This window comes from Ascaphus truei, chromosome 3 (genome assembly GCF_040206685.1).
Source record: "Ascaphus truei isolate aAscTru1 chromosome 3, aAscTru1.hap1, whole genome shotgun sequence".
NCBI classification, from domain to species: domain Eukaryota; kingdom Metazoa; phylum Chordata; class Amphibia; order Anura; family Ascaphidae; genus Ascaphus; species Ascaphus truei.
Window position 1 is genome coordinate 221,746,113 of NC_134485.1, and position 26,057 is coordinate 221,772,169.

Genomic DNA, 26,057 nt, shown 5'->3' on the forward strand with positions numbered 1-26,057 from the left:
AAGGCGATGTACAGCTCGCCGGTAACAGGGAGGAAGGCGATGTACAGCTCGCCGGTAACAGGGAGGGAGGCGGTGTACAGCTCGCCGGTAACAGGGAGGAAGGCGATGTACAGCTCGCCGGTAACAGGGAGGGAGGCGATGTACAGCTCGCCGGTAACAGGGAGGAAGGCGATGTACAGCTCGCCGGTAACAGGGAGGGAGGCGGTGTACAGCTCGCCGGTAACAGGGAGGGAGGCGATGTACAGCTCGCCGGTAACAGGGAGGGAGGCGGTGTACAGCTCGCCGGTAACAGGGAGGGAGCCGATGTACAGCTCGCCGGTAACAGGGAGGGAGGCGATGTACAGCTCGCCGGTAACAGGGAGGGAGGCGGTGTACAGCTCGCCGGTAACAGGGAGCGAGGCGATGTACAGCTCGCCGGTAACAGGGAGGGAGGCGATGTACAGCTCGCCGGTAACAGGGAGGGAGGCGATGTACAGCTCGCCGGTAACAGGGAGGGAGGCGATGTACAGCTCGCCGGTAACAGGGAGGGAGGCGATGTACAGCTCGCCGGTAACAGGGAGGGAGGGAGGCGATGTACAGCTCGCCGGTAACAGGGAGGGAGGCGATGTACAGCTCGCCGGTAACAGGGAGGGAGGCGGTGTACAGCTCGCCGGTAACAGGAAGGGAGGCGGTGTACAGCTCGCCGGTAACAGGGAGGGAGGCGATGTACAGCTCGCCGGTAACAGGGAGGGAGGCGATGTACAGCTCGCCGGTAACAGGGAGGGAGGCGATGTACAGCTCGCCGGTAACAGGGAGGGAGGCGATGTACAGCTCGCCGGTAACAGGGAGGGAGGCGATGTACAGCTCGCCGGTAACAGGGAGGGAGGCGATGTACAGCTCGCCGGTAACAGGGAGGGAGGCGGTGTACAGCTCGCCGGTAACAGGGAGGGAGGCGATGTACAGCTCGCTGGTAACAGGGAGGGAGGCGGTGTACAGCTCGCCGGTAACAGGGAGGGAGGCGATGTACAGCTCGCCGGTAACGGGGAGGGAGGCGATGTACAGCTCGCCGGTAACGGGGAGGGAGGCGATGTACAGCTCGCCGGTAACAGGGAGAGAGGCGATGTACAGCTCGCCGGTAACAGGGAGGGATGGAGGCGATGTACAGCTCGCCGGTAACAGGGAGGGAGGCGATGTACAGCTCGCCGGTAACAGGGAGGAAGGCGATGTACAGCTCGCCGGTAACAGGGAGGGAGGCGATGTACAGCTCGCCGGTAACAGGGAGGAAGGCGGTGTACAGCTCGCCGGTAACAGGGAGGGAGGCGATGTACAGCTCGCCGGTAACAGGGAGGGAGGCGATGTACAGCTCGCCGGTAACAGGGAGGGAGGCGATGTACAGCTCGCCGGTAACAGGGAGGGAGGCGGTGTACAGCTCGCCGGTAACAGGGAGGGAGGCGGTGTACAGCTCGCCGGTAACGGGGAGGGAGGCGATGTACAGCTCGCCGGTAACGGGGAGGGAGGCGATGTACAGCTCGCCGGTAACAGGGAGAGAGGCGATGTACAGCTCGCCGGTAACAGGGAGGGATGGAGGCGATGTACAGCTCGCCGGTAACAGGGAGGGAGGCGATGTACAGCTCGCCGGTAACAGGGAGGAAGGCGATGTACAGCTCGCCGGTAACAGGGAGGGAGGCGGTGTACAGCTCGCCGGTAACAGGGAGGGAGGCGATGTACAGCTCGCCGGTAACAGGGAGGGAGGCGGTGTACAGCTCGCCGGTAACAGGGAGGGAGCCGATGTACAGCTCGCCGGTAACAGGGAGGGAGGCGATGTACAGCTCGCCGGTAACAGGGAGGGAGGCGATGTAAAGCTCGCCGGTAACAGGGAGCGAGGCGATGTACAGCTCGCCGGTAACAGGGAGGGAGGCGATGTACAGCTCGCCGGTAACAGGGAGGGAGGCGATGTACAGCTCGCCGGTAACAGGGAGGGAGGCGATGTACAGCTCGCCGGTAACAGGGAGGGAGGCGATGTACAGCTCGCCGGTAACAGGGAGGGAGGGAGGCGATGTACAGCTCGCCGGTAACAGGGAGGGAGGCGATGTACAGCTCGCCGGTAACAGGGAGCGAGGCGATGTACAGCTCGCCGGTAACAGGGAGGGAGGCGATGTACAGCTCGCCGGTAACAGGGAGGGAGGCGATGTACAGCTCGCCGGTAACAGGGAGGGAGGCGGTGTACAGCTCGCCGGTAACAGGAAGGGAGGCGGTGTACAGCTCGCCGGTAACAGGGAGGGAGGCGATGTACAGCTCGCCGGTAACAGGGAGGAAGGCGATGTACAGCTCGCCGGTAACAGGGAGGGAGGCGATGTACAGCTCGCCGGTAACAGGGAGGGAGGCGATGTACAGCTCGCCGGTAACAGGGAGGGAGGCGATGTACAGCTCGCCGGTAACAGGGAGGGAGGCGATGTACAGCTCGCCGGTAACAGGGAGGGAGGCGATGTACAGCTCGCCGGTAACAGGGAGGGAGGCGATGTACAGCTCGCCGGTAACAGGGAGGGAGGCGATGTACAGCTCGCCGGTAACAGGGAGGGAGGCGATGTACAGCTCGCCGGTAACAGGGAGGGAGGCGATGTACAGCTCGCCGGTAACAGGGAGGAAGGCGGTGTACAGCTCGCCGGTAACAGGGAGGGAGGCGATGTACAGCTCGCCGGTAACAGGGAGGGAGGCGATGTACAGCTCGCCGGTAACAGGGAGGGAGGCGATGTACAGCTCGCCGGTAACAGGGAGGGAGGCGATGTACAGCTCGCCGGTAACAGGGAGGGAGGCGATGTACAGCTCGCCGGTAACAGGGAGGGAGGCGATGTACAGCTCGCCGGTAACAGGGAGGGAGGCGATGTACAGCTCGCCGGTAACAGGGAGGGAGGCGATGTACAGCTCGCCGGTAACAGGGAGGGAGGCGGTGTACAGCTCGCCGGTAACAGGAAGGGAGGCGGTGTACAGCTCGCCGGTAACAGGGAGGGAGGCGATGTACAGCTCGCCGGTAACAGGGAGGAAGGCGGTGTACAGCTCGCCGGTAACAGGGAGGGAGGCGATGTACAGCTCGCCGGTAACAGGGAGGGAGGCGATGTACAGCTCGCCGGTAACAGGGAGGGAGGCGATGTACAGCTCGCCGGTAACAGGGAGGGAGGCGATGTACAGCTCGGCGGTAACAGGGAGGGAGGCGATGTACAGCTCGCCGGTAACAGGGAGGGAGGCGATGTACAGCTCGCCGGTAACAGGGAGCGAGGCGGTGTACAGCTCGCCGGTAACAGGGAGGGAGGCGATGTACAGCTCGCCGGTAACAGGGAGGGAGGCGGTGTACAGCTCGCCGGTAACAGGGAGGGAGGCGGTGTACAGCTCGCCGGTAACAGGGAGGGAGGCGATGTACAGCTCGCCGGTAACAGGGAGGGAGGCGATGTACAGCTCGCCGGTAACAGGGAGGGAGGCGATGTACAGCTCGCCGGTAACAGGGAGGGAGGCGATGTACAGCTCGCCGGTAACAGGGAGGGAGGCGATGTACAGCTCGCCGGTAACAGGGAGGGAGGCGATGTACAGCTCGCCGGTAACAGGGAGCGAGGCGGTGTACAGCTCGCCGGTAACAGGGAGGGAGGCGATGTACAGCTCGCCGGTAACAGGGAGGGAGGCGGTGTACAGCTCGCCGGTAACAGGGAGGGAGGCGATGTACAGCTCGCCGGTAACAGGGAGGGAGGCGGTGTACAGCTCGCCGGTAACAGGGAGGGAGGCGATGTACAGCTCGCCGGTAACAGGGAGGGAGGCGGTGTACAGCTCGCCGGTAACAGGGAGCGAGGAGATATACAGCTCGCCGGTAACAGGGAGGCGGTGTACAGCTCGCCGGTAACAGGGAGGGAGGCGATGTACAGCTCGCCGGTAACAGGGAGGGAGGCGGTGTACAGCTCGCCGGTAACAGGGAGCGAGGAGATATACAGCTCGCCGGTAACAGGGAGGCGGTGTACAGCTCGCCGGTAACAGGGAGGGAGGCGATGTACAGCTCGCCGGTAACAGGGAGGAAGGCGATGTACAGCTCGCCGGTAACAGGGAGGGAGGCGATGTACAGCTCGCCGGTAACAGGGAGCGAGGCGATGTACAGCTCGCCGGTAACAGGGAGGGAGGCGATGTACAGCTCGCCGGTAACAGGGAGCGAGGCGATGTACAGCTCGCCGGTAACAGGGAGGAAGGCGATGTACAGCTCGCCGGTAACAGGGAGGGAGGCGATGTACAGCTCGCCGGTAACAGGGAGCGAGGCGATGTACAGCTCGCCGGTAACAGGGAGGGAGGCGATGTACAGCTCGCCGGTAACAGGGAGGGAGGCGATGTACAGCTCGCCGGTAACAGGGAGCGAGGCGATGTACAGCTCGCCGGTAACAGGGAGGGAGGCGATGTACAGCTCGCCGGTAACAGGGAGGGAGGCGATGTACAGCTCGCCGGTAACAGGGAGAAAGGCGATGTACAGCTCGCCGGTAACAGGGAGAAAGGCGATGTACAGCTCGCCGGTAACAGGGAGGAAGGCGATGTACAGCTCGCCGGTAACAGGGAGGGAGGCGATGTACAGCTCGCCGGTAACAGGGAGGCGATGTACAGCTCGCCGGTAACAGGGAGGGAGGCGATGTACAGCTCGCCGGTAACAGGGAGGGAGGCGATGTACAGCTCGCCGGTAACAGGGAGGGAGGCGGTGTACAGCTCGCCGGTAACAGGGAGGAAGGCGGTGTACAGCTCGCCGGTAACAGGGAGGGAGGCGATGTACAGCTCGCCGGTAACAGGGAGGAAGGCGATGTACAGCTCGCCGGTAACAGGGAGGGAGGCGATGTACAGCTCGCCGGTAACAGGGAGGGAGGCGATGTACAGCTCGCCGGTAACAGGGAGGGAGGCGGTGTACAGCTCGCCGGTAACAGGGAGGGAGGCGATGTACAGCTCGCCGGTAACAGGGAGGGAGGCGATGTACAGCTCGCCGGTAACAGGGAGGGAGGCGATGTACAACTCGCCGGTAACAGGGAGGGAGGCGATGTACAGCTCGCCGGTAACAGGGAGGGAGGCGATGTACAGCTCGCCGGTAACAGGGAGGGAGGCGATGTACAGCTCGCCGGTAACAGGGAGGGAGGCGATGTACAGCTCGCCGGTAACAGGGAGGGAGGCGATGTACAGCTCGCCGGTAACAGGGAGGGAGGCGGTGTACAGCTCGCCGGTAACAGCGACAAAAAACAGCAATCGATGAAAAACGATCAATATTAAGCCAAAATGGATAGACATGTCTATGGCACCTCTGATGCGGTTCGTACCCGACGGGGTACTTTGTCAAAGAGTAAGGAAAAATACACCTACTGATCTATAAGTACCCTCCTCCGCTCTCTAATAGGACCATAAAGCAGCCAATAGGCTGCAATAGACACACTTGTGGAATAAGGTGACTGATATAAACACTAGAGGAGGGCAAAAGAAGATCTATAGTGTGTAAAAAAAAAAACATAACGGACATACATAACTGTAACAAAGTAACAAATGATACATATTTAAAAGGAAGGCGTATCTATGGCGCCTAACATATAAATATATGTGAAAAGGGATATAAACAGCCGAGCCTGGTGGATGTACAGATCTCAGGGTGTCTCCAAATAGATGATATTTGTGCTTAAAAAAAAGAACAAATAAAGTGCATAGCATAATACTATATGATAAAGATGACAAACATAACATATAACAAACAGCTGAGATTATCAACAGGTGAACAGATTATTTTGGCATTTAATAAAAAGACATGTAACGGACATATAAAAATAACATAAATGGTACATAAATTGAATAAAAATGAGATGGGTCAAACTGATATCTCTGCTTCAATGGTAGAATCGCCCACTCACCAGACAGATAAGGGCAGGCAGTGGATATATTTGAGAGTATCCCCTCTCCTCTGTGGCTTGACGCAGCTGTGCACGTTGTTCCTAAGGCCTCGGCCAGGCTCCCTGCTTGCTCGCTGAGGTGCGCCGGGGCTCAGGGAAAGCGGGTGCTTTTCCTGGCCTTGCGGTTTCTTACCGCACGCGCTGTCATCGGGCCGTCAGGGGGCGGGCTGGGGGCGGGCGCATCACTGGCCGGGGGCGGGCCAGTGACGTCACGGAGCTGGTTCGCGCTCATTGGGCGAACCGTTCACGTGACCGGCCTGTCTCGCCGGCAAGCGGGGGAATTTTAAATTCCCCTAAGACCTGCGCTTCCGCGAGCGCGTGGAAGAGCAGGTGAGTCCCTACTAAAGCCGCTCTAATTGCGGCTGTAGGGGCTCAGTGCTGAGCGGGAACGCGCCTTAGCGCTCTTCCGCCAGCAAGCACTTAACATGGCCGAGGCCTTAGTCTTGGACAAGTTTCACACATTGGCTGGTATGTGGGCAGAACGCCCCTCTCGATACACTACTCAGAGTGTGTAGCCAGCCTGTGAACGACGGCAGCAGATTCACCAAGGATAACGCAATGGTCTTTCAATCCGTGGCAGCAGATTCAATAAACAGCCAGTGGGGGGGGGGGGATAAATAAAAAAATCAGCAGTGTGATCAGCGTGACCACCCTACGCGTTTCAGAAGCGCTGCTTCCTTCCTCAGGGGTATAATAATTGTGTCCCGAAATGTCCTTTTTATAGGTAGTTGATTAAAAAATTATATGATTCACCTGGTAATAGTCCTGCACATGCGCACTCGCAGGTTGAAACGTCCTGCTCTTGCGCAACAATTGTGAATGAAAACTCAGCTGATATACAAACATACAATTAACTACACATACTTATACATGAAACAGATAACATTTAAACAATACGTGCTACAAGTGATATAATTTGATAGGTATAACTTATATCATAACTAATAAGAAAAAATAAAATAAAAACAATATTATTCAAGATCTTATACCGTGAAAACATGTGTAGTGTGATATGTGATGAATGACCCTCTGAAATGTAATTCTTTATGATCAATGTCTACTATATGATGTAAATAGATGGTGGTAAAAAATATTTTTTGTTCTCTACCTTACATAGATTTATTATATCTAAATAATTAATCAAAATATTTGATGTTATGTAGATACCCAATTGCACCTGTGACGTTAAAAAATGTGAATAAAACATATAGTGTGCCTATCTATTTATACATTTATATTGTGTGACAAACTATCATTTGAATGTGTGTTGTGATGTGTATAAACTTAACTGTATACTTAGACAATATGCTATGCATAAAGTCTATTGGTTTGTCGTTGTATATGTGTCTCGTATTAATTGTGTATACTGTACCCTAATGGTATAACAACTATATATTATATGTATCAATTGCTGTAACAATATACACAAATTTGATCATGTACAATCATGATATTATAAATTAATTAGAATACATTAATTCAAAACCACTTTTGGAATAGTGGATCAACATGCAGAAATGTAAATAAGTAAATTCCTTTTATTTAACAGATGTTAAATATACAATTTATGTGCCAACCAAGAAGGCTTTTAGATCAAACTCAATGTTGAGGCCTAGTGAGGACAGAGTACGAATTTCATAGATCCTAAAGGATTCTCTCCTCCCCAGAAGGCCCACAACATTGCCCCCTCTCCAATGGGGTGTAATGGCCTCCAAGGCCGTACAAGTGAGTCCCTTGGTATTCTGCCCGTGCACCTGAAGAAAATGATTAGACACACTATGTGTAATCAAGCCTTTTTTAATGTATTATATATATATGTTCATATAAACGTCGTTTGACGGATCTGGTGGTCATACCCACATACTGCAGACCACAGGGACATTCAAGGAGATATATTACATATGAACTATTACAAGTGATATGTTGTTTGATTTTGTAAATTTTTGCTGTATTGTTTGATGAAAAAGAAAAGCTTTTTGGACTATATTTACAGGCTATACATCTGTTGCAAGGGAAATATCCATTGCAGATGATATTAGTATGACGAGAGGGTCGCAGTGATGGACAGCTTGGAGCCAGCTTTTGTCCTATGTTTGGAGCTTTGGTGAATATGATTTTCGGATAAACCGGTAACATATCCACCAATTCTTTATCTTTTCTTAGAATAGGCCAATATTTTTTTAATGGTCTTACGTTTGGTAGGAGCCTTTTGGTTAAACTGAGTAATGAATGGTAAATTAGCAATACATCCATCGAATTTTTAGATTTAGTTATTTTTATTAAGGATAATTTAATACATACTAAAACATTTTTTAAAACCGTTCAAGCGAATAATTATTTACATGCGAACAGTCACCATAATCCATCCTGGATTAATAATATACCAAAAGGACAATTTATTAGATTAAAAAGAAATAGCTCCAGTTTAGAGACGTTTAACACCCAGGCAAATGATCTTAAACACAAATTTATCAATAGAAAATATCCATCTCATATGTTAGATCAAACTATAACTGAGGTCGCAGCGATTGACAGATCCAGTCTTTTGAAATATAAAAAGGAGTCTGGAGGCGGGTCCAGAGAAGACCCGTTCCGCGCGCGACACCGAAGTCAGGCGAGGATGTCCAGAACGTGTGCCACTCGCGCACCGTGCATGTCCGTCGTCAGGGCGGGGTCGGAGCTTGAGAACCGATCCGGAAGAGAGACTGGCCGAACGAGCAGGCCGTACGTCAGGGCGGGGTCGGAGCTTGAGAACCGATCCGGAAGAGAGACTGGCCGAACGAGCAGGCCGTACGTCAGAGCGGGGTTGGAGATTATGTGCGGGAACCGCTGGGGAACAGACTGGTCGCGCGTCGTGCGCATGTAGGGGAGCCGTCGTGGCATTGCGCCTCCTGAGTGCCTGACGGAATAGAATGGGGAGGTGAGTTCCGGCTATCAGGATGGCGAATCCTCACAGTATAGTGCTTCAGTGTGTGTGTGTGTCAGTGTCAGCAGCAGTGTTTATGGGTGTAGCAGCAGCAGTGTGTGTGGTGTGCTGTGCTGTTGTGTGTGTTGAGCTGCTGTGTTGTGTGTTGAGCTGCTGTGTGTGTACACAGAGGGGCGGCAGTGTGTGATATAGATATCTGCAGTGTAAGCGTATATAGAGGTGGTTTAATGTATTTACCATTTTATTTTAATAAAATCTATATAACTATACAAAAGTGTCTTATTTATGAAAAAAGCCTTAATTTAGACTATAATAGTAATAATCCCCACAAAAAAGGGCATTACTGGCCAATAATGCCCTGTTCTTTTGGAATTATTACTTAATTAAAGCACAGGAAGCCAAGGACAGTCCCACAGCCAATGTGAAGTAATAGCAGTATATTTTTAACTGGAAGCTAAAATCTATAGGTAAATTGTTTTTTTTGTTTTGTTTTTGTTTTTTAATTGACTCCAGAAGAATAGTAAGTATGTGACAAATAAAAATTTCAGTAGAAAGGAAAACAATAATTATTTTTCACACAACAATAAATAAGTCAAGTTTACTCTAAGGCAGGGGTGTGCAAACTTCTTGAGCAGCAGCCCCCTTGCCGGGAGCCGCAGCATTCGCGCTCTCCCCCTCCCCCCCCCCCTCTCCCTCTCCCAATGGCTCGGTGTCAAATTACGTCACGGGACCCCAGCACGTCATTTGACACGCGTTGCCATGGCGATGTGTGATGTCAAATGACCCCGCCATGGCGACGTGTCACCGAAGACCCGACAGGTAAGTGAGTTACAGAGGCCTCACGCCTCCCCCGGCATTTAATTTAAATGCCGTGGGGAAGAGTGTGGGCCTCTGAAACCACCCGCGCTCCCCTCCCTTCCCCCTATAAATTCTCCCGCCCCCCAGTTTGCGCATCGCTGCTCTTAGAGTCATTGCGGCAAATACATCTGGTGGGGGTACAGGTAATATCGCACGTGTCCCAGTATTAACTCCCACTGAGTTGAATAGGAGTAAATGCTCCGGAACAGGTGCGATCATCCGTACGGCACTTGGTATATGTGCCCCATTGAATCTTCTTAAACAAACCAGTTACATTGATATTCAACGTGGAAATGAATGCCAAGTTAAAATATTGAGCACTCAATTTAAATGTTTTTGTGTGTAAGCTTTACCAGATAATGGACTAATCTTCCTCATCTCTTTTAGAAGCTGGAGTGGTGAATGCAGCATCATTCACCATGAGTTTCCTGCTGCCCAAGCTGAGCAGCAAAAGGGACGTGGATCATGCAATAAAAACTACAGCTGAGAAGGTCTTGGCTCTTAGATTTGGAAGAGATGATGACTCTACCTGTCTACAGCTGGATGACATAGTAAGTGTACTTTTTACTTTAAGCGGATATAAAACATAGGTGGCTTATAAATCTTTCTGTGTATTCATGTCTTTTTTTTCTCTTGTTTTCAGCTTGCAAAGACTTCACATGACCTTAGTAAAATGGCGACTATTTACCTTGTTGATGCTGATAAGGTGCCGGTCTACACTCAGTACTTTGACATCAGCTACATTCCGTCCACCATATTTTTCTTTAATGGACAGCATATGAAAGTGGATTACGGGTAACATGGATTTGATTGTGTGTAATTAAATGTATGCTCTTTAGGTTCCTGACAGCGTGCAAAGCTATAAAGATGTAACCAACATTATTGCACTCGGTGCCGTGTGGTAAAACACTTAATCGTGCAATTTTGCAATTCACAACTCCACTGTATAGAATTGGTAATTACATCATAATGCATTAAAACTCCCACCAGAGGAAACACTTTGTGGTGTGATAATATTGGATACATTCATAGGTGCAGTTCTAGTCATTTTCTGCTTTAGAGAATGTATTGATATGAAACAGTATTTAAGAGATGTCTAAAAATTGCCGCTATTTTAGGAACTGCTGTATGAGTCATATCTGATCACTGGGACTTGAGGATTGATACAGCATTTCCGCAGTGGTGTGAATTTCTCAAATAGCATCATGTATTGTATATCATGTCATTGCTTCTGATTTACTATTGGAGTAACTTTTGCAATGCTATTAATTGCTGTCACGTGTGTTAATAACCAGTCCTCTTGCCTAGTCTCACTCGCCTCTCCGCAAGGCACCAAAAATGAGCACTCGCATCCCAAAACCGCCACGACTCACTGGCTGCAATTTAACATTCTTTATTGTAGTCGCTAATGTAAGTTAATGGTAATGTTAAAGCCTTTCTATTGGCTGCCGAAGTAAAGCTGACCATGGCAGCCTTATTGTTCTTCAGGACAAGTGTTTGTTAGGTGGGAATTTAAAAATTAAATATCTCTGTAACCAGAGGATCCCTCATCTCCACTGGATCAAATATTGTGACATACAAAAATTAAACAGCTTGGCTAGTTTCACTAACCAGGTTTAATCATACGTGCTCTAAAGAAGTGGACTAAAGTAATCTAAACAAAGGTTTTGCACATTGAACTCTTATTCATATATGTATTTAATATGATGGATATTAGAAGTTTTTAAAACATTCAGGATCAAAGCACGATGTACTCAACAGTATTATTGTACTGGATTACAAATCTTGCTCACCAAGTTGGTAAGGTTTTAGGAATCCATGCCATGCTTACTAATATTCCCTACATTATTTTTACAGATCTCCAGATCATACAAAGTTTGTGGGAAGTTTCAAAACCAAGCAGGATTTTATAGATCTCATTGAAGTCCTCTACCGAGGAGCAATGCGTGGAAAACTCATTGTGCGAAGTCCAATCGACCCCAAGAACATTCCCAAATATGACCTTCTGTACCAGGGAGTTTAGGAGGCTTGGGAATAAAGTATAAACTTGCTGTGCTCAAGAACTTTGTTGAGTTAGTAGATTCTACTGTCAATGACTAGAAATCTGGTTCATGTTGCGTGAACTGTCCAGCATATACAGTATATTGGAAGAAAATTATTTCTCAACTGAATAGGTAAAGAACAAATTTATCTGAAGCAATATTATTGCTATATTCCAGCTAAAATGTTTGAAATGTGTTTTTGGGGGGGGAGGGGGTGTATGGATTGCAAAAAAATCCTTTCAATTATGTTAATTTATGTAAATAAAGTAACCTTTTTAAAGCTGTGTCTACATCTCTTAGGTTGTGTACTGTCCCTTTATCATCCAGTGTATTAGACACAGTTCTATGATTTCTAAAGAGTATGCCAAATTAAATCTGTGTCCGCTCAACAGATTTTTTTTTTAATTAATGAGTTGACTATTTTTGGCTTGTTTAGAAACTTTCATTCAAAAGTAAAGGGTTAGAGAAAAAAGGGGGGTATTGTTAACATTTGCATTGATGTAACAGAGACAATTAAATAAATTAACTCTTGTTAATAAGGATAAATGATAATAATAGTTAAATAGTCCAGTTGGTCTACACAGTATGTGGACCTACCTACATTCATACTGTCACAGTAGAGACAAACATGTTAAGCTGTGTTTAACAAATACAGCAACCAAGGGGTTAACTTTAATGATAAAAACACCTATGTTTCCTCTCTCCCGTGTCGTTATTCCTTGTCATCATGGTGTCTGGATTAATGGGCCAATAAAACAATGAAAAGAAACATGTTCATAATTTGTGATTGGTGACAGTGTAGCAGATATTTAGACCTGATCTGGCCATGGTATCTTCAAAGAGATATCATACAAATTCCTGGGCCCTCTCTGTCAAAGTTTGAAGGAGAATCCACAGGATTAATAGGGATGCTCATTGGTAGCTGGAACCAAGAGACTGAAGCCACAGTGCAATGTAGGTTGAGCGTTCAAGAAGCAGGCAGATAGGGTAGTCAGACGATCCAAGGTCGGAGAAGGCGGTAAACTTATCAATGCTCTCCTGGGCACATCACTGAGACTCTGGTCTCAGTGATGTGCCCAGGAGAGCATTGATAAGTTTGAATATTTGGTTCCAGAATGGGGCATATTATGGGGCAGAATCACCAGATGTGGGATAAGGAGCCATTTTGCCGACAACCTATAATGCAGGCCGCCAAGTGTGATGTATTAATGGCATGAAGTCGGACCGGTGTCAAGTACCAAATGAACAATAGTTTGTATGCGTTTTCCTTGGCGATGGTGCAAATGGAGCTCTTAGATGCCGCGAGAAATATGTCCAACCAGTCCTCATCCTATAATGTATCCCCCAATTCATCCTCCCATTTTGACATGTATGCACATTTTTGGTTATAGACTGGGCTCATGAGTTGCTGGTAAAGAGTTGAAATTAGTCCTCTAATTCTGATTCTTCCCCAGTGTGACAAGCTGCAGATACTAAACATCCAGATTCAGCAAACAAGGTAGAAGCAGCGCACAGCCATTGGAGTCAAGATCACCGAAATTGAGTAAAGAAATTAAAAAGTCTGATCTTTTACGTGAAAGACTTGTCTGACCGGACACCCTATCCTGGACTCTACAAATTCCTAGGACTTTCCGAGATGTAAATGCTTGTACCGAGAGGCCGGGGAGGGGTGCTTGATGATCAGCTGTAATTTGATTGTGGGTGGGCGGTTCTTCCCTGACAGCCACAACAGGGAGGTAATAATGTCTGGCTTGCATTCAGTATCCTCTATTGACCCAACCCCTGGAGCCCTCGGGAGAGCTCCAGAGGAGGAGCTGAACCAGTTGAGAGGCTTAATAGTATTTGGCCATATTGAGGAGGTGCACAGACAGCAGATACATGATCTTCAAAATGAATATATGCTTTGTTCTAGCAGCTTTCCCTTTATACTAACAAGCAATGAAAAGGTTCAAATGAAAGGTTATTTTGTAGTTAGGGGGAAAGTGATATCACGCCTGCTTAAGGAATAGAAACCTCAGAGTAGAAGAGATACTGTACATTTAACAAAAGACTGCTCTCAATTTATAACCTATCATACTGTATTACCTGTACTGACTGAAGCTTGGGATTGTTAACCCCCTAAAGCCGAGGTGGGCAACCCTGTAGACAATAGCCACAAGTGGCTAATTGGCCATGAAAGTGTGGCTAATTGGAGTTTGCCAAAAAAAAGCTTAAAAAAAAAAGTGATATATATATCTGATAAAACTAGCTGCTATTACAACGGACGGTGCACCAGGAATGATTGGAAAAAAAATCAGGATTTGTTTCTCGAATTGTTGATGTCAATTTGGAGGCAGAGATAAGATGTGCATCGAGTACAGATAGTCAGCCAATGTTTCTGCAACTTCGCATTAACTTGTCTTGCATTTTCAATTTGAAGAATTGTCATCATTTGCGTCTCAAGCAGTTGTAACTGAGTAGTCAAAGTGTACATGTTTTGAATGAACTTGTTCAAACAGTGCGTGTTGTTTTAAATGTTCGTTTTAGTAGCCTTATTTCTCAAATTTTACATGGTGTGGCTATTTTCACTTCTCATTCGCCACACCTGTGGCTACATTGAAAAATAGGTTGCCCACCTAGGCCCTAAAGCATACATTGGATCTGCAATAAACCTGTGTCGCAATCTGTATTTTCACACAACAAGAATTTTATATGTATTTTCAATGACGAGCATTGAATCTGAGAAACATGTATTTTTAGTTTAACGCTTTTTGGGATGTTATTGCTCCTTTTTAGTGCCCTGCGGGGAGGTTTGAATCAGCTGGATGTTATTAACTCCTTTCACATACACAGTCGTGCACACAGATGTGGCTTTCGTGACATACCATAAACTTTTTTTTTTTTCCTCAAAAAGAGAATATGTTGTGAGACAACTGTAGGGTATTAAGTAAAATCAGATTGGTACCAAAATTATGATCATTAATAGAACTATAGTTCCCATACATTGATATTTGGAACATTTCTGAGACTGATAACTGCCCATTTCCCCCCTCATGTTCATTATGTGCCATATACGCTTTTTAATTTGCATTATGTTGGGAGTCATCTTCTGGTTCCAGCTAGCAGCTATGCAACATCTGGAGGCAGTGACGAGTGTTTGAAAGAGGTGTATTTAACAGGGAAAACCATGGCCCAGTAACAAGAATTAATACCAGGATATTATTAGTGAGACTGCATTTCAGACCAAAGTGCTGATACTTTGGCTGCATCTTCTAAAACATTTAGGTGTGATATCACTACAAATGTTACAAATGTTATTTAATCTAACTAGGGCTAGATACCTTTGGTAAAAAAGCAAACACACAGGTTCTTTATGCAAATTGAGCTTTCTCCCATTCTTTGGACTTAAAAGTAACATTCAAATCCTCTTCCCACTGAAGCATAATTTCACTTTTGCTCTCGTCCTCCGAGGTGAGGATTAGGTGGTATAAAGTGGAAATAAGACTTCTATACTGTCAATTCCTTTTACATAAACATTCAAAATAAGTATATAGTGAAGAAAATTTCAAGTGCTAAAATAATAAAATTAGTCACCCAGCAGCAGTTACCTTGCGGCCAAGCGTATCAAAGACTGCAGAATGCCCAGGTAAATTGTCTGATATCCTGGGTGAGATCCAATCTTTGTTCCCAGATGGGAGAAGCCCAGGCCAGGGCATCATCAGTGACTAGCGATATAATGTATGCCACCTTGGATCTTTGAGAAATGAATCAATTAGGCATAAGTTCAAACTATGAAACATTGATTCAGAAAACCCCAGCACCCATGGGGGTCGCCACCATATCGGTTGGGTGTGGGAAGTCGGGGTTCAGATGAGGGAGACATAGAAGCAATAGTTGCAGCAGAAGGCTCCGAAGGGACAGGACTAGGAGGAGGGGTTTGTACCCGGTCAGAAAGGGACATGAGATTCTGGTGCAATACATCCATGCGATGGTCAGTTTGCTCAAAGTATTTTTCCATTTTGGCAAACATGCTGGCGTACGTGCTCAAGACTCGCCCCATCTCAGCAGGTCCATGTTGGTTGGGCTGTGCATACTGTAACGGTGTACTCACCACAAACACGGCATGACCACGAGGCCCAGGTGGGGATTTGATATAACACCAACCCACAGCCGCGTGGGCACATCTGGAGTGTAGATTGGTCGAGGTAGCCGGGTCGGGTAGGAGAGGTCTGGATGGTCAGTAATACTTGCTGAGGTCTGTGTTGGAGAGTAGCGGATCGTAGGAGGTACTTAGCCGTGGTCTGAATTAGAGAAAGGCGGATCATCGTGGTACTTTGCCGAGGTCTGTATTGGAGAGGTGAGGATGGTCGTACGTAGCCGAGGTTAGGAGAACAGAAGAGCGGAGTCCGGAAGAGTAGCCAAGGTCAGGAACAAGAAGCAGGACAAGACTGTGGAGGCAAGACAGCAGTGAACAGTTAGTAAGCAGGAAGGTTTATGCTCAGCCAAATTGCCAGTGTGGCAGCTGAGCATATAAAGGGAGGTAGTCCAATGAGGTTGGAGCATACTCAGGAGCATGCCTCGCTGTGGTTGGCTGGAGAGATAGCACAGGTGTATACACAGGCAGAGGAATCAGCAACAGGTGTAGTAACCTACATATACACAGCAGAGGAGCAAGAAAGGTTTGGCGCATGTGTGCGAGTGCCACGCATAGCGGGTGCCCCGCTGCGTAATGGTGGCATCATCGCGTGAACGCAGCCTGGAGGCGGGGCCAGCATTTAGTGCAGAGTGTGGTTCGCGTGCGCCCCTAGATGGGAGGCAAGATGTGCTGCAGGAGGAGCGGAACACCCGGTCGCGGTTTGGGGTAAGCGAGGAGTGAACCGAGCATCACGGACCCTTACACTGGGCTTTCCTTGAAAAACTCTACGCGTTCCGCAAAATAGGAGTTAATTTGTGCCCAGTGTCCAATAGCAATATAAATAGTGATCACCAACCAATCAGATTCCCATAGAACATCAGCTGAATAAATTAATAATATATTATCTTGTTGCTGATTGGTTAGAGTTAAAATAGAACCTTTATTACAGTACAAAATGTATAAGCTATAAATCAATTAATACAAATCTATGAATAAAAACAAATCAAATCGAATAAAGATTAAAAAGAAGAGAATGGATGTGAGCACTCATTTCTAAGGGGCCATAGAAGAAATATTAAAGTTAATAACACTCACATCTGTATGGCAAAAGGTATACAAAAAACGGTCCGCACAAAAATCGGATGTTTCAAAGTTATAAACACCCTAAAAGAGATAATCAATAGAAGGACAATAGAAATAAAGGATATATGTAGTGATCAAAGATCTAACAAATCTAGGAGGAAACGTCCAAAGTAAAAAAAAATCCGGGGAAAGTATCACAAAATATATATATTCCTAAAAAATATATATATGTATAAATATATGCAAATAAAAAGAAAAAAAATGTAAATATATATATATATATATATATATATATATATATAAAGCAGAAAATAGCCGTGTTAGTCCAGTTGCGATAGTGCAGAATAAATGAGTTCTTCAGTATTAGGTGATACCTTTTTTATTGGACTAACAATTTATGTCATAGGACAAGCTTTCGAGAGTTCTCCTCTCTTCTTCAGGTCAAGCAATACTGATTTACACAGGAATCAATGGCTAAAACAGTGTATAGAGAGAGAGAGAAAAAAAAACAGATATTAACTGTAGATAAGGTAGGGTGTTAAGTGTTTGAAGCCAGGAGACAGTGTCAAAGAAAGGTGGGGAGGGGAAGGGATGCTGGGGGGGGGGGGGGTTTTCTCACACCCTACCAAAATTGTCTGTAATCATCCTGCTTGCCTCAACTCTTATCCACACTTTCTCTCCCTCCCCCCCACCCCAGCATCCCTTCCCCTCCCCACCTTTCTTTGACACTGTCTCCTGGCTTCAAACACTTAACACCCTACCTTATCTACAGTAAATATCTGGTTTTTTTTTCTCTCTCTCTATACACTGTTTTAGCCATTGATTCCTGTGTAAATCAGTATTGCTTGACCTGAAGAAGAGAGGAGACCTCTCTAAAGCTTGTCCTATGACATAAATTGTTAGTCCAATAAAAAAGGTATCACCTAATACTGAAGAACTCATTTATTCTGCACTATATATATATATATAGATATAGATATAGATATAGATATATGTATATACACACACACACATACATATACAGTTAGGTTCGGAAATAATTGGACATTGATACAAGTTTTGTTATTTCGGCTGTGTACCAAAATAAATTCAAGTTACAGTTAAATAATTAATATGGGCTTAAAGTGCATTCTATCAGCTGTAATTTGAGGGTATTCACATCCAAATTGGAGGAAGGGTTTAGGAATTACATCTCTTTAATATGTAGCCCCCTCTTTTTCAAGTATTGCTTGACCTGAAGAAGAGAGGAGAACTCTCGAAAGCTTGTCCTATGACATAAATTGTTAGTCCAATAAAAAAGGTATCACCTAATACTGAAGAACTCATTTATTCTGCACTATATATATATATATATATATATATATATATAAAGACCAACACAGAAAAAAGAATCCCCCAATAGCACTCTAGCATACAAAAGAGTATCAAAATTTATTTATCACAAATAGACATACATAAATTAAAAAAGAAACGGTGGTGTCCTACCTGCTGTAGAATGGTACTATAACCCCTTAAAAAGAGAAATAACAAGCTGAAATAGGCTGTTACTAAATTTAAATTAATCTAAAAGGAGAGCTTGTGACTGAACTATGATGTGGAAACATATAGTGAAATGCTGGTGCTATATGCTAAGTGGATGAATAACTACACCAATGAGTAATAAGAATGTAGAGGCAAACCAATGTTTGCACCTAAAAACTCAGACCGGCCGGTCAGTAACTGCTGAGATTACAACCCCTATTGGGGGTCAGTGTGTGCATAACAGTAATATAATGCAGTAGGTGAAACAAGTATGATTTGGCACACACAGAGGTTGACTCAAACAGATGATATACAACACAGTCAAGTAAGGTGCAAAAGATACTTAGCACAAGTCCAGCAGCCAGTGGTGTTATTATTTACACCTTATTTAACTGGTTTTAGCACAGTTTATTCATATAGGTCTGTTGCAGGCTTTTCTGTGATATATATATATATATATATATATATATATATATATATATATACACATTAATTATTAAATATTACAGAAAGCCTGAGATGTCGATATCAATATTAAAACCATACAGGGTGAGTGTTTTCATTTTAAAAATCCAATAGCTCTCTTCGAATAAGTTTTTTGTCTCTACCACCCCCCCTCCAGTGGTTTTCAACGTGTTCAACCGCACAATATTTAAGACCAGAGGGATCAGCGTTATGTGCTATAAAAAATGTTTAGGAACACTATATGTAATTAGCTTCTTTTTAATGTTCCCCAAATGTTCCAAAATGCGAACCCTCAAAGGTCTACATGTTTTTCCAATATGTTGTAGGCCACCGGGGCATTCCAGAGAGTAAACTACATAACTGGTTTTACAATTTGCAAATTGTTTCATATTAAAACACTCATTTGTAACATTTGATTTAAAATTTATTTTCTCTTCTGAGCCACTATAAAACATTTAGTTATTTGGTACATTCTAACTTTGATCTTTCTAAAATCAAATGATCAGAATGAAAAAAAAAACTAAAAACAATCATATATGGTAACACACTTCTGAGCATATAGCCAAGCTGTCTGGGTGAGCTCAGGTAAAAATTGAGCTTTTCTCTTAGCCCAATGCAGGCTACAATTTCCATAGCAACCCAAAAATAAAAAAGGGACATCGTCAAGGGGCAAGACACCCTTAACATATACTTTAATCAGTGTGCTTGTGATCAGCTTCTTAAAAAAATCCTAATAATTTTGGACAAGGATAAATTAAATTGAAATGTATGTCTGTTCCCACACAAACAGAAAACACACAAGGGGATTTTCTCTTATCAAAAAAAACACAGAACACAGACACAAAACAAACAGAATTTACACTTCTCTCATACACAGCCAACCAACTTCACAAAAATAACAAAAAACATATTTCTCACCTATTCTAATCATAAGAAAACAAAACAGTTTGATCCTGGAAACTAAGCTAATAAGATCCTTCTCTTTTCTTATTATTATAACTAACCTGCTTTTAAAACTAATTTGAAACTACTGAGGTCTAGTTAACTTTAGTGCCTGGAATGTGTCTTTGCACATTGCTCAGAGCTGGAGAGGAGAGGTGCCCACCTCAGGAAAATAAACACAGGGTCAGCTATAATAAGGTGACAAAGTTCAGAGAACTGTTACCCATAATATACTGTAACACAAAACATGGCTTTTCTCATAGGTTATACAGTACATATGTTAGTAATATTAAAATATTATACTTCCACAGCTTCTATATTAACTATTATTATAGAAGCCTTTGATAGAAATAACATTAACCCGGTTGATGCTAGTGGTTTCCAAGGTATACCACAGGCACCAAAGGGGTTAATAAAAAAATAAATAAATAAAAACACTACATAACCCCATTGGCCATCTTAGTGCCTAGTAAAGTATTGTCATGCAATGCGTTACTAACCACTATGGTAACCATTGGGTTGACCCCTCCTGCCATTCCCTCCCCCTCCCTCTTTTATATATAGTACTACAGCCTCTTCATTATCTTAGCGGTTAGTAAAGCATTGCTTAGCAATGACACTAATGTAGTAAACAGGGGTAAGTAATGTATTGTAATATTGTTCATTTTGTAATATATATATATATATATATATATATATATATATATATATCATAGTTTATCATTGATTGCCAATGAGAGGCCTAGGTAGCCACAGTGACAATGAATTATTTAGGGTTAAAATGTATTTTTAATGTAGTGGTGAATTATTTTAAACATGTTTTTTTTTTTATGGCCCAAAGCATTATTATCCACATTTAGCTAATAAGGCTTGCGACGGGAGGGGCAATGTGGCTCATTAATAAAGGTTAAGCCCAGTCATTGCCCCTGCCTGTCTGATGGAGGTACAGGATCACCCGCTCTACCCATCTTCCTGTGCCCAGAATATTATGTATTAACCCTAGCAATGTATAGGGACGCCTTGCAGTGACGACGGCACCTAGGTGACTAGGATTCCCTCTGTACTGCTCTGAGTTTGTGACTATAGCTCTGTTAAGTGACTTTGTGCTGGGTCTGTTGGCTCCAGCCGAAATAAACACCCCATTTATTTGATCTCTGTGTCCTGTCTGGTGCTTGATCCCATGAAAGATTCCTGTCCTTCCGTGACAGGGCTATTGGCCATTAGTCTAGAGCAGTGTTTCCCAACTCCAATCCCCAGGGAACCCCAACAGGTCAGATTTTAAGGATATCCCTGCTCCAGCACAGGTGGATTAAATCAGTGGCTTAGCTATTTTGACTGAGCCACCTGTGCATCCCTGCTCCAGCACAGGTGGGTCAATCAGTGGCTCAGTCATTTTGACTCAGCCACCTGTGCTGGAGCAGGGATATCCTTAAGACCTGACCTGTTGGGGTTCCCTAAGGACTGGAGTTGGGAAACACTGGTCTAGAGAAGGGGAGGTTGTTTGGGGGAGTGGGTTGGTGGTTTTTGGGGTGTGAGTGAAGGCAGCAGTTTCCCCAGAAAGGGTCGTTAGGCCTGCCTTGGGGGCGGGGGCGGTGGGAGGGGTTAACCCCTTGATTACCTTAGTGGTTAGTAAAGCATTAAATGGCAATGCCCACAAAATACCCACAAAGGTCGGAATGGGACATTTTGCCATGACCAAAACGCTGCTGGTGTTCAACCACTGGGACACTTTGCCACCGGGAAGCTCGTCCACTCCAGCGCCCGACTGCCTGCTACATGTCCCGACCGCCTGCTACATGTCCCGACCGCCCGCTACATGTCCCGACCGCCCGCTCCGACAACTGCATGTTTAAATGTCTCATGCGGTACATTTAAAGATGGCGCGTTGGAGAGGCTTGTCAGAGAGGCAGTGTAGCAGTCCCGTGCGGTACATGTAAACATGCAGTTGTCGGAGCTGGCGGACTGGACATGCAGTGGGCACTCTGGCACAGAAGCGGAGTGGGCGGTTGGGACATGCAGACCTGGCTTATCTGTGCGGCCGTGTGGCAGACGGTGGGTCGGACGCAGGAGCTGACATCGTGGCAAAGTGGCTTGCGGCGAAATGTCCCGGCAGCGGAATGTCGGTGGCGTTTTGGTCGCGGCGAACCGTCCTAGACTGGACTAAGGTGGCCAAGGCGGTTAGGTAGTGTATTTTTATATGAATCCCTTTTTAGCCTGTTTTCGTCAACTAGTCATGAGAAACCATGACTAGGTGACCACTTGGGCTACTAAATGTTTAATATGTACTGTAATGTTTTAGTAAGGAATATTTTATAATCTATTTCAGGTTGGCTTAGTTTATCTTGCCTATTTATATAATGGGCTATATATTGGCCATTATATACATGGAAAAGATAGGGCTAACGCCAGTTTGGAGTAGGTTATACAATATTTTGCAGTATTTCTGGTGTTTATCCTGTTATGATAAATATTGGGACATGATGAATAGCCGCTCACACCAAACAATGCGGTATTAGGCCTCTTTTTTTTTTATCAAATCCAATAAAAAGTGTGATTTTTTTTTCGTGGTGCAACGTTGATGAATTGCACTATAAAAATAATGTACTTTTTTGTTCGATAATACAGCATTTTTAGGCTACTGCAGTTTGATGTATCCGGGCCTCTCTTACCACTCCAAAAAAAAATGAAGAGATACAGGATTACAGGTCCTCTAAAAATGTTATAGAGCATATCTTTTTATTCCAAGTAATATTATATTTGCTCTAGGATTCATGATATTTTTTTAAGTGTCTTTATCAACTTGAGGTCATTTGATTTATATGATGTGACAAATGAAATAGTCCCATAAACACCCAAGAAAGGCAGAGTGGAGTTTTGCCAGTAGAAGTTGTACTTTAATGTAATAAGTCTCACTGGATCAACAGGGACGGTGCAGTGGATTTGGAATAATTTATTTATAAAAACCTGAGAGAATACCAAAAAAAACCTCCTAAATCATTGAACAGGTAAGGGAGAGATATAACGAGTTTAGTTAAGGTGATCAGTGTATTGTCTGCAAAAAGGGTTGTGTTAAATTTGAGCAATTTAGTGGGGAATACCTGAAATGTTGGGATTGTTTCTGATTTTGGAGGACAAGGGTTCTATAAAAAGAGCGAAGAATTCAGGGGAAAGGAAGTCTGAACTTAAATTCTGACTGAGGAGGATTTCTAGAAATCTGATATACCCCAAAGGACATTTTCATAATACCAAAAGCTCTTAATATGGAGAACATGCATCACAAGTCCACCCTGTCGAAAGCCTTCAAACATTTATTGTCACCCGCATCAATATTCAACATCATAGACATGATGTTCGAGGCCTTGGCTCAATGTGCAATATCAATTATTTTCCTGGTTTTTAGAGGTTGTCTGGCTGGGATAAAACCTGCCTGATCAGGGTGGATCAGGTCTGAAGTTTGTAGCCCCCTTTCCCTATGCCTAAGGGAACTCCGCGGGCAACTACACATGCTGCTGTACCTGTTGCTCATAGGAGGCCTAAGTCTCCATCTCTGGGAGCCAGGGAGCTCTTTCTCCTTGCGTGCAGCGCCTCCAGCTATGAGGGATCCCAGCGTTGGCGGGATAACCCCTCCCAGGAACCAATACACAGTAATACATCACACAATGTATGTAACAAAGGTTTACTGTACACACATATAACTGCACTGCTACCCCCTCCCCCCCCCCCCCCCAGGCCCCCTGGGAGATTTTGCCTAGGCTACAGGTTCGTGTTGTGCTGGTTACCTGTGAGGGTTCAGGGGAGATGAGCTTCCGTGATGCTGTGGGGAACAGGACAGACTTTAGGTGATCCTCAGGTTCTTTTCATTTGGTGACAGCGCCTCCAGTCATAGCAGGCTACAGCAGAGCTGCAGGCAGTCCCTACCATGACAGTTCTTTTGTCTTATACTTCTGTCCAATAGACTGCGACTTAGTTGGAAGTATATAACAGGGGTCTTTATTTGATGCAGCCACTGCAGCTGGTATTACAGCGTTTGCATCCTTGGGGAGAATGTGTTTCAGACCCCTGGATGGTGTGGGCCAGCAGATAATGTTGAGGCCTTGTGCTATGCACAGATCTTGAGCTCCTCCACCCCAGAAGGGGCTGAGCTCTTCTCCCTTCCCTAGCTGGGAAGGACTCAAACTCAGAATTACTCTATAATTTGGAATGTGTCCTCCCTAATGCAAAAAGGGGAGGGCACAGGGTTTGCACCATGATTGGCTGCAACACAGATCCAGTGTCACCTCCTCTCCAGCCACTCAGAGAGGCTGCGTGGGGGGGGGGGCGTGGGGTGGGGGGGGGGCGTGGGGTGGGGGGGGGGCGTGGGGTGGGGGGGGGGTAAACCCCACAGGGTAGCCTGTCACTGTCTGTAGCACTCAGAATGTACGTGACAGGAAGGCAGAAATAAAGTCTGGACCAGCCATGGCTATATAACAACTGTACCCACAGAATAACCCCAGTGACCCAACACTTGGTGGTTCCCCCAAAGTACTGAGGATGCTGTGGCACCAATACTCCTGGTGTCCTGTCCCAGCAAGTCCCACCCAAATGTGAGGTAGCGCTACCCCCTGTGGGTACCTGCCTGGGTACTCCAGTACCCAGGTGCTGCTCGTTGCGATGGGTTTGAGCGGGTCCCACATAGCGGGGCCTCCAACACAAATCCCCTCTCTCTTAAGGGTCCTGATCCTCCTCATGAGATGAGCTCCAGCTGGAGGGTCAAACCTGAATGTTCTGGGGTACTGCGGCCTGATCCCAGGTTGCAAAGCATTGCGTGGCCGTCCGGTCACCGGTGCAGAAATATCAGTAAGGGAAAGAGTCCCTATCTGGGGCCTTCCCTGCAACACTCCTCTACTATGGCTCAGGGACTAACTGGGGCCGAGGGGGCATGATCTGGGCCATGAAGCACTGCTCCCTGGACATAACCTTCTTGTTTGCCTCCTCCGTCCAGACTGGCGCGCGTGCTCCCTGCACGCGGAGAATATCCTGTTTCCCCCCTTGCTACAATCCTATTGGCTGGGCAGTCCCATGTGGTACAGTCCCTCCCTCTAGGGATTCTGGGACTTGTAGTTCCGCGGCTGCATATGCGGAGCCATCCTGATGGCCGCCGCGCTATTCCCGCAAAGCATTCTGGGGATTGTAGTCTCTATGGGCTTTTGAAGCAATTTAAAGATGGCCACCGCTCCGGTCGCAACTGCGCATGCGCGGCAGTCTGAAGCGGCCACTGCCACCTCTCCCCACTCGTTCAGAGCTCCGACGGGCAACCAAGCCGTTCCCCCTCACCAGAGGTAAGGAGGGGGACTCTGCTACAAGTATACATTTTTTTATGTCCATGAAACCCACCCCCCCTGCTGGGATTACCATGTGGGTGTAAGGGGTTAAAGGGTATGAAGTAGTTAGATATTGAACACCTGCCCCCTTAGATAGTATGTTGTAAAGTGGCTAGGCAGAGGCCTGGCCACACCCTGCTTCTGTAATATCCTGGATTGGTCACCTGGTCTAGGGTGACTCTGCAGAGGTCAAGCTCCACCCCTTTTGTGCCTGGGGTCAGGGAGTGGGAGAGAAGTGATAAATAGGAGGGGAGAAGAACTCCCCCTCAGATCCCAGGGAGAGAGCTAGAGGATAGAGAGTCTTACCGGTAAATATGTAAGTACACAGTTATGCCATAAGGTACTTTAGGGTAGTAGCCCCTGTGTTGTTTTGATAGATAGGTAAGTGTATTGGGAAGGCTCACTAGAAATGTAGGAGTCATAGCGGTACAGGCTCCCAGAGGTGATGCCTGTGTCCCATAGGAGTTGCCCAACCTGTAGCTCTGGGACTAGTCTGATATTGAAGCATGCCCGAATGCCTGTCCCTGTGGTGAGCATCCCCGAATGAATGAGTTCAGCAAGTACAAGTGGACTATTACCCTAGTGTTTGCCCATTCGGAACACATTATAGAGAGAGTAAAGTAATAGAGATCTGCAGTCAAGTATCCCCAGATAGGATACACAGGGAAGCCCAAGCTGGGACCCTGAAACAAATGGTTATACAGTGCTACAAGGAGCTATTATAAATGTATGTCCATGTAACCTGTTAAAGAGATGTGCTACTCCAGGGATGCAGTAATGCACCTGGAGAAGAATGTGTAGCTATTGACTTATCAGTAAAGCCTGTCC

General features: G+C 46.3%; 1 protein-coding gene across 3 annotated transcripts in view; it reads left to right on the plus strand.

Moving 5' to 3' along the window:
• The window catches only part of TXNL4B (thioredoxin like 4B), a 62,839-nt gene extending 50,815 nt beyond the window's left edge, over positions 1–12,024 (plus strand). For 2 of the 3 annotated variants that reach the window (XM_075590121.1, XM_075590118.1), the window contains exons 2-4: positions 10,090–10,253; positions 10,346–10,497; positions 11,560–12,024. In XM_075590121.1, the coding sequence (XP_075446236.1) occupies positions 10,122–10,253; positions 10,346–10,497; positions 11,560–11,725 (450 nt within the window). In that variant the 5' untranslated portion in view covers positions 10,090–10,121 and the 3' untranslated portion in view covers positions 11,726–12,024. Of the gene's footprint in view, positions 1–8,478; positions 8,839–10,089; positions 10,254–10,345; positions 10,498–11,559 lie in introns of all 3 variants that reach the window. The other variant, XM_075590119.1, reaches the window with a different exon arrangement.
• Positions 12,025–26,057: the final 14,033 nt, after the last annotated feature.